Here is a 17,968-nt window from a genome sequence, read left to right on the forward strand (position 1 = left end):
TCATGTCAGTGACTCTCTCTCCCCTATTTCATGATAACCCAAAATGTGCTGCTCTTATTTGAACTTTCTCGATGTACTCAGTTAATCTTGTCTAGTACGGACCCCAGACCAGGCAGCAGTACTCCAAAAGAGGATGGACAAGCATAGTGTGGGATCTGTAACATTTTCAAAGTGTTCTGCCAATAAAACAACGGTCTTTGGTTTGCCTTCCCTACAACATTTTCTATGCATTCTTTCCAATTTAAGTTGTTCGTATTTGCAATTCCATGGAATTTAGTTGAATTTAAGGTCTTTAAATTTGACTGACTTATCATGTAACTGAAGATTAAAAGATTACTTTTAGCATTCATGTGGATGATCTCACACTTTTTATTATTTAGAGTTAATTGCCAATTTTCACGCCATACAGATATCTTTTTTAAATCATAATGCAAATTGTTTTGATCTTTTGATGACTTTACTAGACAATAAATGACAGCATTATCTGCAAACAACCTAAGACGCTGCTCTGATTGTCTCCACACTCATTTGTATAGATAAGGAACAGCAGAAGGCCCATAACATGAAAAATCATGAATCCAGCCACATAACAGACGGATTCCACAAGCATGCAATTTCACTACAAACCACTTGTGTGGTACAGTGTCAAAACTCTTCTGGAAATCTAGAAATACGGAATCAATCTGATATCCCTTGTCAATTGCACTCAACACTTCGCGTGAGTAAAGAGCTAGTTGTGTTTCACAAGAACGATGTTTCCTAAATCCGTGCTGACTGTGTGTCAACAGACCGTTCTCTTCATGGTACTTCATAATGACTGAACACTATATATCTTAAAAATCCTGCTGCATATCGACGTAATTTAGTGGATTACTCCTGCTACCTTTTGTGCATATTGGAGTGATCTGTGGAACTTTCCAGTCTTTGGGTATGGATATTTCGTCGAGTGAGCGGTTGTATATGATTGTTAAGTATGGAGCTAATGCATCAGCATACTCTGAGAAAAACCTAACTGGTATACAGACTGGCCCAGAAGACTTGCTTTTGCTAAGTGATTTAAGTTGCTTCACTACTCTGAGGATATTTACTTCTAAGTTACTCATGTTGGCAGCTGTTATTGATTTTGAATTCTGGAATATTTACATCCTCTTCTTTGGTGAAGGAATTTCAGATGGCTGTGTTCAGTAACTCTGTTTTGGCAGTACTGTCACTGATAGTATTTCCATTGCTATCGCGCAGAGAAGGCACCGATTGTGTATTGCCACTAGCGTATTTTACATACAACCACAATCTCTTCGGGCTTTCTGCCAGGTTTCGAGACAAAGTTTCATTGTGGAAACTATCTATAGTAAGCATCTCACACTGAAGTCTACACTGAAGTCTGCATTAAATTTCAAGTTTCTGTAAATATTGGAGATTTTGCATTCGCTGAAATTTGGCATGCTTTTTACATTTTTTCTACAACAGTGTTCTGACCCGTTTTGCATACCAATGGGGATCAGCTGCATCATTTGTTAAGTTATTTGTTATAAATCTCTCAATTTCTGTTGATACTATTTCTTTGAATTCATGTCACATCTGGTCTACACTTACACTGTTAATTTGGAAAGAGTCAAGACTGTATAAGATAAATATCAAGCAAGAAAGGCTTTAGCCACAAAAGTTTAAAAAACAATACATGGAAGGTGAACCAGTATGGGCTGCTCATATCTATAAAGCCACACATAGCAACAGAAAGCTTTAGCCAGCATTCAGCAGCCCTAACAATTTGAGCATCAGTGCTTTCTATTAGTACTTGGAGCTCTGGTACTTTCCCAACACAGCTACATTTTACAACTGTTACATTAATGGTTCCACTGTTCAACCTGCATCTTTTGAGACTGAAGCCCTTTTTGTGTTTCCCTGAGACCCTCTAACTGTATAGTCTCCTCCTATGTGTAGTGGCTTCCTGAAAGCCGACCACCCCTTGGGGCAAGCTGAGGAACCTACAGCCTACACAGTTGCAGAACCATTTGAGCATCTGATTCAGACCCTCCACTCAGGTCTGCACCAGAGGTCCACAGTCGGTCCTGTCAACTATGCTGCAAATGGTTAACTCTGCTTTCATCTCATAAGCACGACTGGCAGCCTTTACCGCTTCTGCTAGCTGCTCGAAACCAGGTAGAATCTCTTCCGATACAAAGCGACACATATCACTGGTACTGATGTGAGCCACCACCTGCACTTTATGGGATCTGGGAGGACCCAGCCACAGACAGCCCCTGGAATCTCTTTGTCAGACTAACTGGGGAGGCTTTAAAAGTTGCCCCCTGGTAAGTCTTTTGCCACTTGGCACACCCTAAGGTGACCTGATACTCAACCATAGGTGAGGGGCCAATCTCAGTGTGAGCAGTAACTGGGCTAGCCACTGGTGTGGACCGATCAGGGAACTCAGATGTGCTGGAAGTCTGTTGGTTGTCCATGGCCGGCCCATACCAGTGATGCTCATCCACTGCAACTTCAAAGCTGTGTACCCCAAGCCATCACAGCCTGGAGCTGAGAGCAAAGTGTCACCAACTCTGCTCGTATTCGCACACAGCAATCACAGTCCATATCCATACTTAAGATGATGGAAAACTACATTACACAGACACACGCAGGAAAACACAGAAACTGTGTCTAACAAATTAGAGTAACATGCAGATATTCATAAGATGAACAACCAAAGCACTTAGGTGAGGCTAAATTGTTTACTCCTGATTAGGAACTTGTAATATGTCACAAAATCAGTTTATTTTCCAGTGAAAACAAAAATGCGAGAACTGTGTCTATTAAATATTAAATTAACATGCAGAAACTCGAGAAACGAAACTACCAAAACACACAGATGACACTCTACAGTTCATTCCTGGTTAAGACCTCATAAAATGTCACAAAATCGGTTACTTCCCTGTTGCTGCTTGTGTCTTGGCTGGCTCCTGCTGCCTGACTTGCTCGCTATGGTAATATTTGATGAATTTCAGGCACATAGCATACACTTTCTCCATAGAAAACATGGAAAATTGACAGCTAAAAAGGAATTCTAATGCTATGTGCATTCCAATGTTTGCTGGGCCCGTTAGCACCTTTACGAAACTATAGAGACTTAATGTTTCCTTATATGCATGATGGGACCACTCAGTGAGCATGTGGCGTGTGATACCAAGTATGGGAACTGCTGGCTGTGTGCTTTCTCAACACGTGTGAAGCAAAGAGTCGAGGGCTAGGCACTGAGCACTTCTCTTGTAGTTCCATTACACGGATGGAGTGCTATCTAGGAAAGATGAATGGTAGACTTCAGTTTATTGAGAGGGTTTTAGCAAAATTTAGCTCATTGATTGAGACCACATAGAGAACAATAATGCGACCCATTCTTGTATAAATGTCAAGCATTTGGGATCCTCGCAATGTCAGAATAAAAGAAGACTTTGAAGCAATTCAGAGGCACACTGCTAGAATTGTTACAGGCAGGTTCAATCAACTTTTATTACGCAGAAGCCTTGTAAACTCAAATGGGAATCCCTGGAGGGAAGTTTAGATTATTTTCATGTCATATTATTGAAAAAATTTAGAGAACCGACATTATTGGCTGACTGCTGAATGATTCTACTGCCACAAATGCACATTTCATGTATGGGCTGCATAGACAAGATAAGAGAAATTAAGGCTCGTGAACAGGCAGGTAGCCAGTTGTTTTTCCCTTATCCCATTTGTGAGTGGATCAGGGAAGGGACTGACTAGTAGTGGTATATGGTATCCTCCTCAATGCACAGTTTGGTGGTTTGTGTAGTATAGATGCAGAGGTTGAAATGGGTTGCAATTTTCTGCTTCTTTCTTTACAAGAAGTTTGGTTGACTTATAAGAATAATTTCTGGATGGCATTGAACAATACAATCAACTAGAAATCTTTATTATTCTGCAGACTGAATGGCATTTCAATTTTTCCATAATTTAATTCTAATGGAATGTTGGGAAAAAATACAACTGATATTATTAGTGCTATAATATTAGAAGTCTGATAATGATTATAAAGGGTAGAATATGAGTAATTTCAACATAAAAATGTTGGAGATAATTTAAATTAAGGACATTTTGTAAATAAAAACTTTTACAGGAATTGTCACCTTAGTTGGCACGAGTAATGAATGGATGGGAAGCGTGCAAAAGGGATAAGTCCTTGCAGTTGCACTGTTCATCTGTGTCCTCAGTGTCTCAGATGGATAGAGTGTCTGCCATGTAAGCAGGAGATCCAGGGTTCGAGTCCCCATCGGGACACACATTTTCTGTTGTCCCCATCGAGATATATCAACAACACCTGTCAGCAGCTGAGGGTTTCAATTAATTATCATTTATTCTCGAGAAGCTGCACGGTCATCAATGGTACCTGTTCTTTCGAGAACAGTTACTACCTTCATATACGAATAAACTTTTTTTGATGAAAAACTGATATTTCTTCTCGATCGCTGGTAATTTTTTAATAGAAATGTAGCACAAATATAGGAATATGCATGGTAAGTAGCCAGAGGACTGGATGTATAACAATTCTTAAGAATTCATATGGTTTTAATGAAAATATCTGGAGTTGCTTATCTCTTTATCTCTTACACACTGAAAAGTCCATTTTAAACAATACTATGACACAATAGACTTTTTCTGTGGGTCTACATGCCATAAAAAATACAGAATGTTCAACAAACAGGAAGAACAGCTGATGGATACAATTAAAAACTTACACGCCATCTATACTATTCATATAAGATATAATCTTTGTAGAAAGATTTACATTAGAAACACACAGAATACCTGAAAAGCTGTAGTTGCCTGGGTAGATGGGAAGAAGCCTTGTTCCTGGAACAGTTGCATTACCAACTGCCTGCGCTGTTCAAGCATTCTACGGTGACCTTTTTCCATATCCTTCCCTCCTGGTGTCTTTGGTGTACGTGGTGAACTGCCTTCTCCAGCATCACTGGTTTCCGAGCCTGTGGGTGGAGATATAAATTAATCTTTAATCATCAGTACATTTTACATGTTTATTTGTCAGTGGAGTCTTTTTTGATACATCTGTGGCTTCCATAAAATCTGTGTGTAAACAATATAACTGCTTATGTACTGCACTTCCATTGGGTCCAAGACAGAATCTTGAAGAAGAGTAATATTGCATCAATTTTGCACAAACACTGGATATGCATCACATGGATTCCATCGATAATGTTAAATGGGATACTCAAAGAACAGAATGGTACAAATCAATGAACTCAGTCATAAACAGTGAGGTTAACAGCAGTTCAGAATGTGAAGTAATGTGTAAAGCCAAGTATGAGAGGTAGACCAAACATTGAAGAATTAGGCTGTTTCATTATTCACTTACAAAGTAGTTGTACCTTTATCACAAAACTAAGAGCGGATTGATCTCATCATATGGGTCCACTGTTTTCATGACTTTGCAAATTTATATTTATTTTATTTTAACGTTGTGGCTGAGAATCATTTCAGTCACCACAGTCATCAGTTAACATAAGGGAGGGACGTCATGTCTAGGAACTTTCTGTGAATTGTCCAAACTTCGTTCTACGTGTTATTTAACTTTGAATGTTTGTATATCATATTTTGGGGATGGAGTTGGGGATCAGCACAGCATAAGCTTGTGAGTGTGGAAAACTGCTTAAAAGCCACACTCAGACTAACCAGTGTACAAGATTAAGACTTGTTAATTCACCACACAGATTTGATAGGGGTATGGCTCACCTCCCTGTCCTGTAAGCTAGAGGAAAGCACATTAAGCTAGACAAGCAGGCTGGACAAAGATTTGCACTGTACTGCCCTTTTGTACTTCAAGGCTAATGTGAATAGTGCCAAAGTCACACCAAGCCACTTTTCTTTGTATTATATGCAAGTTTTTTAAAACTAAATGTTCTTGATTTGATTTAATTACAATAACTTCATATTACACAATGTGTGTTGCACTTGTACATCATGTCTGTACTGTAAACTAAAAAAGTCTGCCCTATTAAACTGACACCACACTCCTTGGCTTGTTGCATGCCTTTGATGAGATTCCAGTGTTGTTTCAGACACAAAATGTGCACATACGAAATATCAAACCAAGTTCTGCAATAGGACTGGACTCTTAGTAAAAAAAAATCGATATTTCATTCTCCATAGAAAAGTTAGTCAGAAGTGAAAGTAGGACCACATGTTCATTGACACAGCCTAAAATGACCATTATTATATCCTGGCAAAAGATGGGTGTAGCTCTGTGATACATCTTGTGGGCAACACATGGAGATCACATTATTAGGACAATTTTGAGATTTTGAGCAAGGTTTTCAAAAGATCATCACTTTGTTACAAATTCAGGCAGCTAATCCCAAACTTAAGTAATTGTAGTTCAACAGATGTATATAAAAAATGCATCTGCTGAACAGATCTTTAACTGAAATTGGTTATAACTGTCAAACATAAATCTAGTTGTAAGACTGGGAGATTAATTCATTAAAACTGTCCTAAAGAAATGTACAGGGCTTGGACGAAAATATGCAAACAAACACACAAAAGGGCACACACACACACCCGCCCCCCCCCCCCCCCCCCCAAAAAAAAGGAGCTTCCAGTCATCTCACAATGGATAAATACAGGTCCTGTATAGTTTTTAAGAGAATCATATACTATTCTTCTTACAAAATAGTGGTGACTTCAGTTCATGATGATGGAGGTGGATAGGAATCATGCAGGCCTCTCTCCAAAGTAGACCAGAAAGGCTCAATAACATTGAGATATGGCGATTACAGTGGCCAGGGCAGATGTGAACATTCATCCTTGTATCCACAAAACCAGCCCTGAACGATGCAGTTTGATCTTGGAACATAGCAACACCATTGGGGAATGAACAATGTAGAGTAACCATGGGACCCATGGAATACCACAATATGGCTGACCAAATCACGATCGAACCCCCGACATGTTTCACTCTTGGGACACTAACTTGGGGAGAAGTCAGAAACAATGTGAAGCAAGACTCATCCAATCAAATGAATTTGTTCCACTGCTCCATAGTCCAGGTTTTATGGCTATGCCATCACTGTTTCCCTCTTACGTGCATATGAATCACTGATAGTGGTTCTAGAATTCCAGATTGCCCTACAATCCCTGCTTATGGAGCTCCCTTTGTGTTATTTTGGTGCTGAAAGGGTTTGTGAGTGCAACATTCAGTTTTGCAGCAACTTTTGCAGTTTCTTTTCGTTACAATCCACTTCAATGACCATCTGTCACAATCACTCAAGACACACTTTCAACTGCATTGTGACTTTGCAGATGATGCTTACCTGCTTTTCCTCAATACAGTATAAATCTTCAATATCATGTCTCTTGAAACACAAAATACACTACTGGCCATTAAAATTGCTACATCAAGAAGAAATGCAGATGATAAACGGGTATTCATTGGAAAAATATATTATGCTAGAACTGACATGTGATTACATTTTCACCTAATTTGGGTGCATAGAACCTGAGAAATCAGTATCCAGAACAAATACCTCTGATCATAATAACGACCTTGATACGCCTGGGCATTGAGTCAAACAGAGCTTGGATGGCGTGTATAGGTACAGCTGCCCATGCAGCTTCAACACGATACCACAGTTCATCAAGAGTAGTGACTGGTGTATTGTGACGAGCCAGTTGCTCGGCCACTATTGACCAGACATTTTCAATTGGTGAGAGATCTGAAGAATGTGCTGGCCAGGGCAGCAGTCGAACATTTTCTGTATCCAGAAAGGCCCGTACAGGACCTGCAACATGCGCTCGTGTATTATCCTGCTGAAATGTAGGGTTTCGCAGGGATTGAATGAAGGGTAGAGCCATGGGTCGTAACACATTTAAAATGTAATGTCCACTGTTCAAAGTGCCGTCAATGTGAACAAGAGGTGACCGAGACATGTAACCAATGGCACCCCATACCATCACGCCTGGTGATACGCCAGTATGGTGATGACAAATACACGCTTCCAATGTGTGTTCACCGCGATGTGGTGAAACATGGATGCAACCATCATGATGCTGTAAACAGAACCTGGATTCATCCGAAAAAATGACGTTTTGCAATTCGTGCACCCAGGTATGTTGTTGAGTACACCATCGCAGGCGCTCCTGTCTGTGATGCAGCGCCAAGGGTAACCGCAGCCATGGTCTCTGAGCTGATAGCCCATGCTGCTGCAATCATCATAGAACTGTTCGTGCATATGGTTGTCGTCTTGCAGACGTCCTATATGCCGACTCAGGGATCGAGATGTGGCTGCACGATCCGTTACAGCCATGCAGATAAGATGCCTGTCATCTCGATTGCTAGTAATACGAGGCCGTTGGGATCCAGCACGGCATTCCGTATTACCCTCCTGAATCCACCGATTTCATATACTGCTAACAGTCATTGGATCTCGATCAACGTGAGCAGCAATGTCAAGATACGATAAACCGCAATCGCGATAGGCTACAATCCGACCTTTATCAAAGTCAGAAACGTGATGGTACACATTTCTCCTCCTTACACGAGGCATCACAATGTTTCACCAGGCAACGCCGGTCAACTGCTGTTTGTATATGAGAAATCGGTTGGAAACTTTCCTCATGTCTGCACGCTGTAGGTGTCACCACCGATGCCAACCTTGTGTGAATGCTCTGAAAAGCTAATCATTTGAATATCACAGCATCTTCTTCCTGTCGGTTAAATTTCGCGTCTGTAGCACGTCATCTTCGTGGTGTAGCAATTTTAATGGCCAGTAGTGTACTTTGGCTCCCTTGACGGAACAACAACCACAAGACCACTAACAATTTGCCCACATTCAAATTCACTAATCTGAGACATAGTGCAGTCACAATCACACAGAATACTGCCTGAATACAACCAACACTTGCAACATATTGTGGACATTGCATAGGTGCAATGGTCAAACAGAATGGTGCCATCTGCAGGCTTGGCTAGCATTTACATTTATGTTCAAGCACGCATTTCTTGTGGTGTTCCCATATTTTTGTCCAACCCCCTGAAACTGTTACATCGATAAGGTCACTTACAGAACTCCATTAAAACAATTCTTGAGAATTATTCATTTGTGTAGGACATTTAACAGACCTAAGTAAAGGAGGATAGTGCAGATCTTTCATGGCTTTGCTTAGCCAGTGTGACAGCATAACAGAAATAACAATCTAAAACTAATATGTGACAATTATGCTTTATGTGGATGTGGATCAACAGTTAAATATCTTTGGCTAGAAGAGGGACTGGATAGAAAGAGTTAGTGTAAAATCATTCTGTTGTACTAAGGACCACAATTTTGCTGGCTCTTTGAACACAAATGCAGACAAGTTTAAAACTTCTGTCAAAAGTTATTCCTCTACCAGAAGAACTATAAGATAAAATATGAACAGATTTTAAATATGATACTTACCTCTGAATGCATCTGGATTGAAATCTGGTCCAAAAAATGTGCCACCTGTTAGCTTTGCTGATTTTGGAGTTGCTGAGATCACACTGTCAGAGTCACCATCATCCTCCGCAGCTGAAATAAATATAATGTAATTTACCCTTAGCATAATGACAGAATCACCACATCAAAAGTAGGCACACATATTAAAGTTCTATTGGTTAAATTTGTATCTTTGAAAAACAGTCAAATCTGTGCCATATTTTTGGAGATATAAAATACAACCCACAGATGATGGCACACAGGTCCTGACATGGATATGGGTAGTAGAAAGGAAAGGGTGGAACAGGGTTTTCTGAGGCTCATGTTATAAAACACAGATTTACAAAGAAAATTGTTGTTATTGAAAAATAGTATTTAAGGTATTTTATATGTAAGTAAAATTATAATCACTTGTAACCAGTGAATTTTTAAAAACCTGCTGCTTTCGAAAGCCCAAATATACCTATGAAGAAGACAAGTAACTAAAAGTATTTAACTAAGGTCATATTTTACATGTAAAAGTTGACAAAAGTGTATATACTTTCCTTTTATTTATTAAAACTTTGTTTACTTGACCAGTTCCATGCATGACTGTCAATCATCTCTGCCTAGAGTATGTACAGGCAATAGGTATTACAATGAGTCATGTACGTGGTCTCTTACTATAACATCTTATATACAATTTCTTATATGTATGTATAGGAAAAAACCCACTACAAAGAGATTGTACTGCCAGGGTGTATACATGGACGGAAAAAAAAAAAAAAAAACCGGATTTTTCCCGGATTTCCCAGTTGAAAATACACTTTCCCCCGGGTGAAAATACACTTTTTCCGTGTTAAGTGACAGTGTACTTTTCCTCGCTGCTGTAAAACTTACCAATCCTTAGAATGTTTATGGTTTTTTTACACAGACATACAATTTGCCGGTACTTTACAAACGAAACCCAGGGGAGGAAAAAAAAAATCATGTTTTGAACAGATCTTTAATGTGCAGCAACATGTACACTGCATTTTTTTCGTGTTACAGAGGTATAAATTCGAATTCCACCCAACACTGCATGTTACTTTCTGAAGCAATGAAATCGAGATTGCCACGCGCTTTTGTAAGCCAGTCATTAGTCACGTCACGTGATCTCGCCAGCTGATGACAGCATAGGACACGGGATGTAGTCAGCCAATAGCAAGGTCACTCTTAAGTAGCACGAACACACAAAAAAGAAAAGTTAATGGTTTAAATTAATATACATAGTGTTGCTACAAGAAAAACAAAGCTTTCAGAAATAATATTGGTCACAAAGATTAAAAAGCTGCAAGAGAAGCCAAGCTTGCACATATAATGCTGATCTTTTTGCACGCGTTACACTTTAAGATACATCACACAAATGTGCCAGTAAAATTTTTAATAACGATGTAAATGTCTGATCTTCTGGGCTCAAAATTCTTCTAGATGGTCTTCCTCAAAGAGTTGATTTTTAAATGAGAGTCAAACACTCTGTGATTTAAGAAATTCATCATACATTCTCCCACATAGTTCATCCTCCGAAAAAAGGAAATTTATTTTGAAAGTAATACTTTTCAAATCACCATTCACAATATTTTCTTGTGACCTGCTAGAAATTGGTTTGTTTCAGCTGTTGCCAGAGAGCGCCAGATAACAGGTGTCATTGCGCCTGCGCAGCTACGACGATGCAGGAAGCCCGCATGTTCATACATGTAAAACATTAAAAGATCTTGCATTATGTCATAAAAGAAACAAGACACCAAAGGATACTTCATGAGCATTGGAATTTCGTGAACCATACTAAAATGCATAATTCGCCTTAAAGTGCACAATCGTATATCCAGATTCAAATGTAAATTTTCTTGAGTAGCAGTACTGCATTATCTCATGTTTGGTTATTTATTATGGCATAATGCCATATGAGCTAGAAGATGGAAAACGTGCACTTGAAATGCAGCGAATAGTTGAAACTAGCCAACAGTGTGAAATTAAACACTTTGTTTCAAATAAATTGACTGCCTTGGTGCAAAAGACTAATAAAAGCCAAATCTCTTTAGCAAACTGACAAAAATAACTTCATTGTTCTGGAAGGCGATTAATTCTTGACTATCAGAAAGGTGGACATAAAACCTGAAACTAACAACATATTTTAGCCTTCTGTAATTATGCAAACGTATTTAAATTCATTTGGTAGCCCCTGGCCACAGAAATTCATTTTGCTTTCATTTAATGTGAGAGCAATAAACGAAGAGGAAACAGCAAAATCAGTAAACGTAAACACAGGTCACATGGAGACTACCCACCTCCCCACTACAACTCAGACTGCTCTGTGCATCAGCCCTGGATCTACAATATTTCCGAACCAGAACAATACTAGATAGTGGCATCCAGCCACACTTCTGTAGCCAGAAGCGGGAGAAGGTACTACTCAGACGCGACTCAACTGCGCATGCGCAAGAACTCGCCTGCAACTGCTCAAATGAACCTAATGTAAAAACAGCTGTCACGTCAAACTCACTGGAGGCAATTTGTTGTTAGGAAGCACTACATATTCTTCCTAAAGCCTTTGACACACTTTGGTTGGCAGACACTTGTATGAGCACTGTGTTTTGTTGTTGTATATGGGGCATTTCCTTTGCAACTTAAGTTTTATTTTGGTTCCCCCCCCCCCCCCCCCCCCTCTCGTTCATGTTTTGTTGCTGCAGTATTATTCTGCAGAAGCAGGATACAGTAATATCCTTCGTCAGAGTATTGGTTATTACCAGTCAAATTCGCTAAAATTTAACTGGTAACTAGACAATGATAAATTCACAGAATTCTATAAATTTCCCGGGTTTTTCCCAGTTTTCTCCAGGACGAAAAAATCCACCAACTACGTGACACTATATGAAAAGTAATGTTGAATATAATGAATACAAATTGTCAGACTAAACTATCCATATACTAATGTAATAAATCATATGGAATATGTTCACACTGCGAGTTGTCAAGACATAGAGCAATTCTCACAAACTGGAACACCAGCAAGGTGTAAATGCATTACACAATGTATCAAACAAGATATCTTGTACGTGTGGTGCTCTATAACTTACAAATACTGAAAAATATCACGTTATACATCACATCATCGAAATTTATATGCTGATTACTGTTATATAAATGGATAATTACACCAACATTGTCAACGAATGTCTATGGCATGTGTTTTAAAAAAAAAAATCCACCCCCACAGTAAATGTAAGCTGCAGCTGAAGATGGGCATCTGTCAGATGTCAGTATGGCAATAAAACAACGTGAAGCATCTAAGTTTCAAAGTTTTTATGCCGAAATTACTTAAAATTTTGTCTTGTTTATGGTTCTGTTATTGATTGTAAGTTAAACCACAAGTTTAGGAATGGCTTTAAATGTTTGAAGCTTTATTAGATGTGTGACAGTAACAAACAAGACAGAGTGTTAAATCATATTCTTAACAACAATATATTCATTCTTGTTGCTTTTTCCCATACCTGTGGCAAATTTGGAGGCAAACTGTACAAATACGTGACAAATTTTGTTTTTTCACAGTAAGTAGAGACAACTATGGGAAATGACCGATCAGTTGCTCCAGGCTAAATTATCTGCTACCTTTAGATGGAATTATTATTATTATTATTATTATTATTATTATTATTATTATTATTATTATTATAATCATCATCATCTTTAAAATTGTGAAATTATGTTTTCAGTAACCACAATATCTGACATAAGTAAAACTGGACCACCAGCAATTTTACTGAACAAAGCAAAAGAGCCCACATAACAGGATTGAGCAAATGGAAAAATATTTTCATTCTTCTATGAATTGTCAGGCTGTTAACAAAATCTTGCTGCCAACTCCAGCAGCAACAATGGCTCTATCTTGGGTTGGCACCAAGTCGAACTGAGCTTAGATGACACATACAGGTACATCAACTCAATGCTTCAAATCCGTGCCAGAGTTTACCCATTAGAGTGGTTGATGAATGGTCATATGCCAGTCTCTTAGCAAAACATTATGAAAATTTTCAAGAGGTGAGAGATGTGGGAAACATGGTGGCCAACACAACAGTTAAACACCATCTGTATCAAGGTGAGTCAGGATGCATGGTTAACATGCAGTCTTCCACTATTTTGACAGTCACTGAGATCTCAAAGAAAGTGCACAGCCACCAGCCTTAACACATCTGAAACGTAATGCCTGTTGTTCAAATGGAACTAGAGGTGATTACGCACATCAGATGCTGGCTGAGGCAAATATGTATATGCCTGACCTTTCAGGCACTAGTTGTATTGGGCCACAGAGATCCCACGTGGAATTATGTACGGCCTCCCCTGAAACCATTGATACCATATTCAAATTACAGTTTTTGGATCCTGATGAGCATAAGCAGCAATATTGCACAACAACATATTGCAGTCTTGATACACCATGACCGTGCCGCCGCATTCTGACAGATGCTGGTAGACATTTCTCCTATTTACACAAGGCAGAACATGACCTTCGCATAAGCAACTAATACTCAAGCGGGATTTCTGAATGACAAACCTGCTGATATTATTGCCTTATATACAGAATGTTAATTATGATACTCCACAGTACTTCTTGTGGTTACACTGAAATGTTAATAACTTGCTTATCTGAGCATGTAGCACACATTATGTGAATTTGACATTTGTTGCATGCTGCCTTCAAGGTGTTGCTATTTTAGTGTCCAGTAGTGAACTTGACCTCCTGCCTATTGAACTGATTTGTATGCACTCAACCGGAAGGCCTTATCTTCGTCAGGAACATGAGTTATTGCACACAATGAAGAGACAATGCCAATTAGGAACAATCTTAATGTAGGACCCTACCAATACAGATTAAACATTATTTACACTTTATTATTAATACCACATAAATAATCATACTCATTGGATTTAAAAGTGGTGATTCAAAGTTACTGAGTCCACTCATCAACTCTTACAGAAATAGTGAGGATAGTCAAATATGGGCCATTTTTTGGGACCACGCAGACTCACAAACTGATGATAAATTCACATGGCTGGAAGAGAACAAAAGGCGATTATTCTGGAATGTTGAAGACTGTTTACTGCTAGGTTCTCTGAAAGATTGTGAAATATTTTTTTTGAAATCAGAGAATATACTTGCTCTTGGCATTAAAATATGTACTCCGACATTAATACAATTTTCTGCACCCTATTCCTAAGTTATTGCTACTATAACTGTTGTCAAACATTTAAATACAAAGCAATCTCTTTTATTTAAATGAATGAAAAATATCAGAAAGTACTGACATTCAATGATTCACATAAATTTGTAGCAAATACATGGCAACAAAATCATTTCATTTATGAACACTTTTAAATAGAATGTTTAACATTATCTGTGTGGTACTAATAAGGTGTACATTTTGCTTGAACTGAATTAATAGTGTCCTATACTCAGGGTGATCCTGAAGTCTCCTTTACACTGAAGTGAACAAAAGTGAACATGGAACAGTGAATGAGAATTCTCTCAGGTGTAAACAATAGTAGCATGTGCACGAATGGTATCTGGTCACATTTGGTTTACATTCACAGTCGTTCGTTTGTGGTGTTCTGCTAGTTGTCAATTTTTCAAGAAACATGACAGGAAGTTTGCATCCTCTCCACTTTGGTGCTTGCAGTACACAAGAATTTCATCTCTTATCTTGTGTACCTTTATTGTTGCTGACACGAGCTGCATGTGCAACGGAGTGGTTCAAAGGTAATGTAAAGTTGCTGATAGAAGAATATAATATAGATACCATACATGTTTCTGGGATTTAAGAGATTCACAGCACAAGTGACAAAGGAAAAGAATTATGATTGGTAGAAAACTGACGAAGCAGTCACTGGTTCTCCTAGAGATGTGATAAAAATGAAAAATTCATTAGATTCTTGCATTGAGTGGGAATGAACTGAATAAGCAATAGACTGAATAAGCACAAGCTTCATTATTCTTGTTATTAAAAAAGAAGAAAAACCATAAATTTCCTTGAAAGTAAACTAGTACGGTATCTATTATGCTGATTCAAATTAAAAATATGTGAAAGAGTTATCATTATCATTGCTTATGTTTATGGTATTTGTAATTACATAGCTCATGTTTCACTGCTACATTAGATATTTCTGATGATAAATGAAAATGGTTTACATGGGATCACACTAACTGTCTCCAAACAAACAATATAGCACAGTAATCTATGTGACAGATCTTACATATATTTCACATTTCACTGATCATATTTTATTGGCTCTATCTTCTTTAGACACACTTGAATATTATTCTTCAAGTGCTGTACATTGTTACTGTAGACTCCAGAAAGTATTCGATATAAAGCAACTACTGAAATACAAAATTATCATTAATGTAAATGTCTCCTTGCTAATAACCAGGTCATAAATGCTAGCCTTTTTTCAGGTTATGCTGGCCATCAGTAATTAATGTTCTGCTTTTAAATTTCCTCCTACACTGTACTGAGAAGCCGCAAAAAGTGTCTACGAACATATGCGCAGAGTTTTGGACTAATGCTAAGGCAATTCAATGTCAAGTGCACTATCTCTATGCATTTCACATTTACATTCACACTGAGACACCTAAATTCTTTCTGTCCTATGCCTATTTCTCTTTCATGACTATATATACAACTAGTACGGAATGTAAGTTAAGCAACTTTACCATAAAATTCATGCCAAAAAAAAGATACACAGAATATGCTTTGATGCTCATTTTTTCACAGCATTCCTTCTGTTTCTTCTACTGTAAATGCTTATTTGCACGTATAACTTAATGATGGTGCACACCAGTGAACCCACAGTGCATTATTTGTGAATTTGTACTTGCTTGTGTTCACTCCCACTTTTGATCTTTAATGTGGAAGTAGCATTAATATTAATAGGTACTGTTATTTTATTTTGACAGAATTAGGTACTTGTTGTTACAGAAATGGCTTATTTCAATGATAAAAATAGGTTACGCCAAGCACAGATATATGCAAATTATTTTTTTGTTGGAAGATCTGGATTAATCTACATCCCACAACTACACAGTTAGAGCCACCTACTTGCACAAGAATCAAAATTTATCTAAGGTTATTTTTCCTTACTTAAAGAGAATTTTACAACTGCTTCCCCAAATGTATCTTGAATGAGAAACTTCCAATACAGCCAAGGTGAAGTAATCTTCTTCATTGGGCTTTAGCCTTTCAACACCCAGAAAATAATCTGAAATAGGAAGGAAGGAAGATTAGGGTTTAACGCCCCGTCAACTAAGAGCGCGTTACACATGGGAGTCCAAGCTCAAACTGAAGGAAGGATAGTGAAGGAAATTGGCCATACTCTTTCAACAGAAACCATCTCCATTTTCCTTGAGTGATTTAAGGAAATTTGGGAAAACAAAAACCAGGATGAGCGAAAGGGAATCGGAGTAATATATATGAAGGTCACTATTTATTTGATAAGAACAGTATAGTGCATCCAGTGTTCTTGTCACAAATCAAAATGATCCACCAAAGTTTCATCAAAATAACTTTCTGTCTTGCTCTTTTGATTTCCTTACTTGTATCAACCATTTGTATCACCAGTCAATTATATCAGTTCTCTATACCAGAATCTTACTTCTGCTTATATTAAACCCTAATCTTCCTTCCTTTCCTTTCTTTTACTTACAGATCTCCTCAAGATAAATTCCACTTCACACAGTTTAAAACATCTCTGTGTCAAGGAAAATAAACTACTGATTTTACAGTAATAAGTAATTTGCATAATGTTGGCACTATTACTTGATTTGTGTAGAAGTCATCAATTGTCTGTTGGATTACCAATTTTGTAAAGATGTTGATAACAACAGGTTTCCTTCTTAGTCCCCTTTGTTGGCGATGCCAACAAACCATATGGTTTATTTTCACATTCCTTTCTAACGCATTATATTGTGGCAACGCTGAATTTTGTTGAAACTGCAGCACTGGGACTGGCTCTTATTGTGTACACTCTTTGATACATGCTGCAGTTATGTTAGAGACGACCGAATGCTCTTCACACTGCAAATATCTCTTCTTTGTATTGTGCGTATTTTCTTGAGATGTAGTACACTTATCCATCATATCTGAATAACTAAGTACATCAGTAAATGTACAGACTGAACTGACAGACATTGGTAACTAAAATCACACAAACAGAATCATGATTTTTGGTGCACTTGTAGTGCAGTTACAGTGTCCTACTGGTAAAAGTCACTACCTCCACCAAGAGCACCACTCGCTCATGAGTTTACCAACAGACTATAGTGATGCCGAACAAATCTGATGGTGATATGGTTAAGTCAATACTGGTTATGCGGAAACAACAAGTAGTGATCTTCACCATTTTCTAACAAACCACACAGTATTTCTAAGTTAAATTGGATTACAGGAGTTAACAAATATGTAAAATAATAAACA

General features: G+C 38.1%; 1 protein-coding gene across 2 annotated transcripts in view; it reads right to left on the bottom strand.

The window, feature by feature from the left end:
- Window positions 1-17,968, bottom strand: part of LOC126297514 (protein capicua homolog) — a 329,900-nt gene that overhangs the window by 49,833 nt on the left and 262,099 nt on the right. For both annotated transcript variants that reach the window (XM_049988400.1, XM_049988401.1), the window contains 2 exons: window positions 9,465-9,575; window positions 4,822-4,997 (listed from right to left, as the gene is read on the bottom strand). In XM_049988400.1, the coding sequence (XP_049844357.1) occupies window positions 4,822-4,997; window positions 9,465-9,575 (287 nt within the window). The remainder of the gene's footprint in view (window positions 1-4,821; window positions 4,998-9,464; window positions 9,576-17,968) is intronic.

The sequence above is a fragment of the Schistocerca gregaria genome, chromosome X, assembly GCF_023897955.1.
Source record: "Schistocerca gregaria isolate iqSchGreg1 chromosome X, iqSchGreg1.2, whole genome shotgun sequence".
Lineage (NCBI taxonomy): Eukaryota > Metazoa > Arthropoda > Insecta > Orthoptera > Acrididae > Schistocerca > Schistocerca gregaria.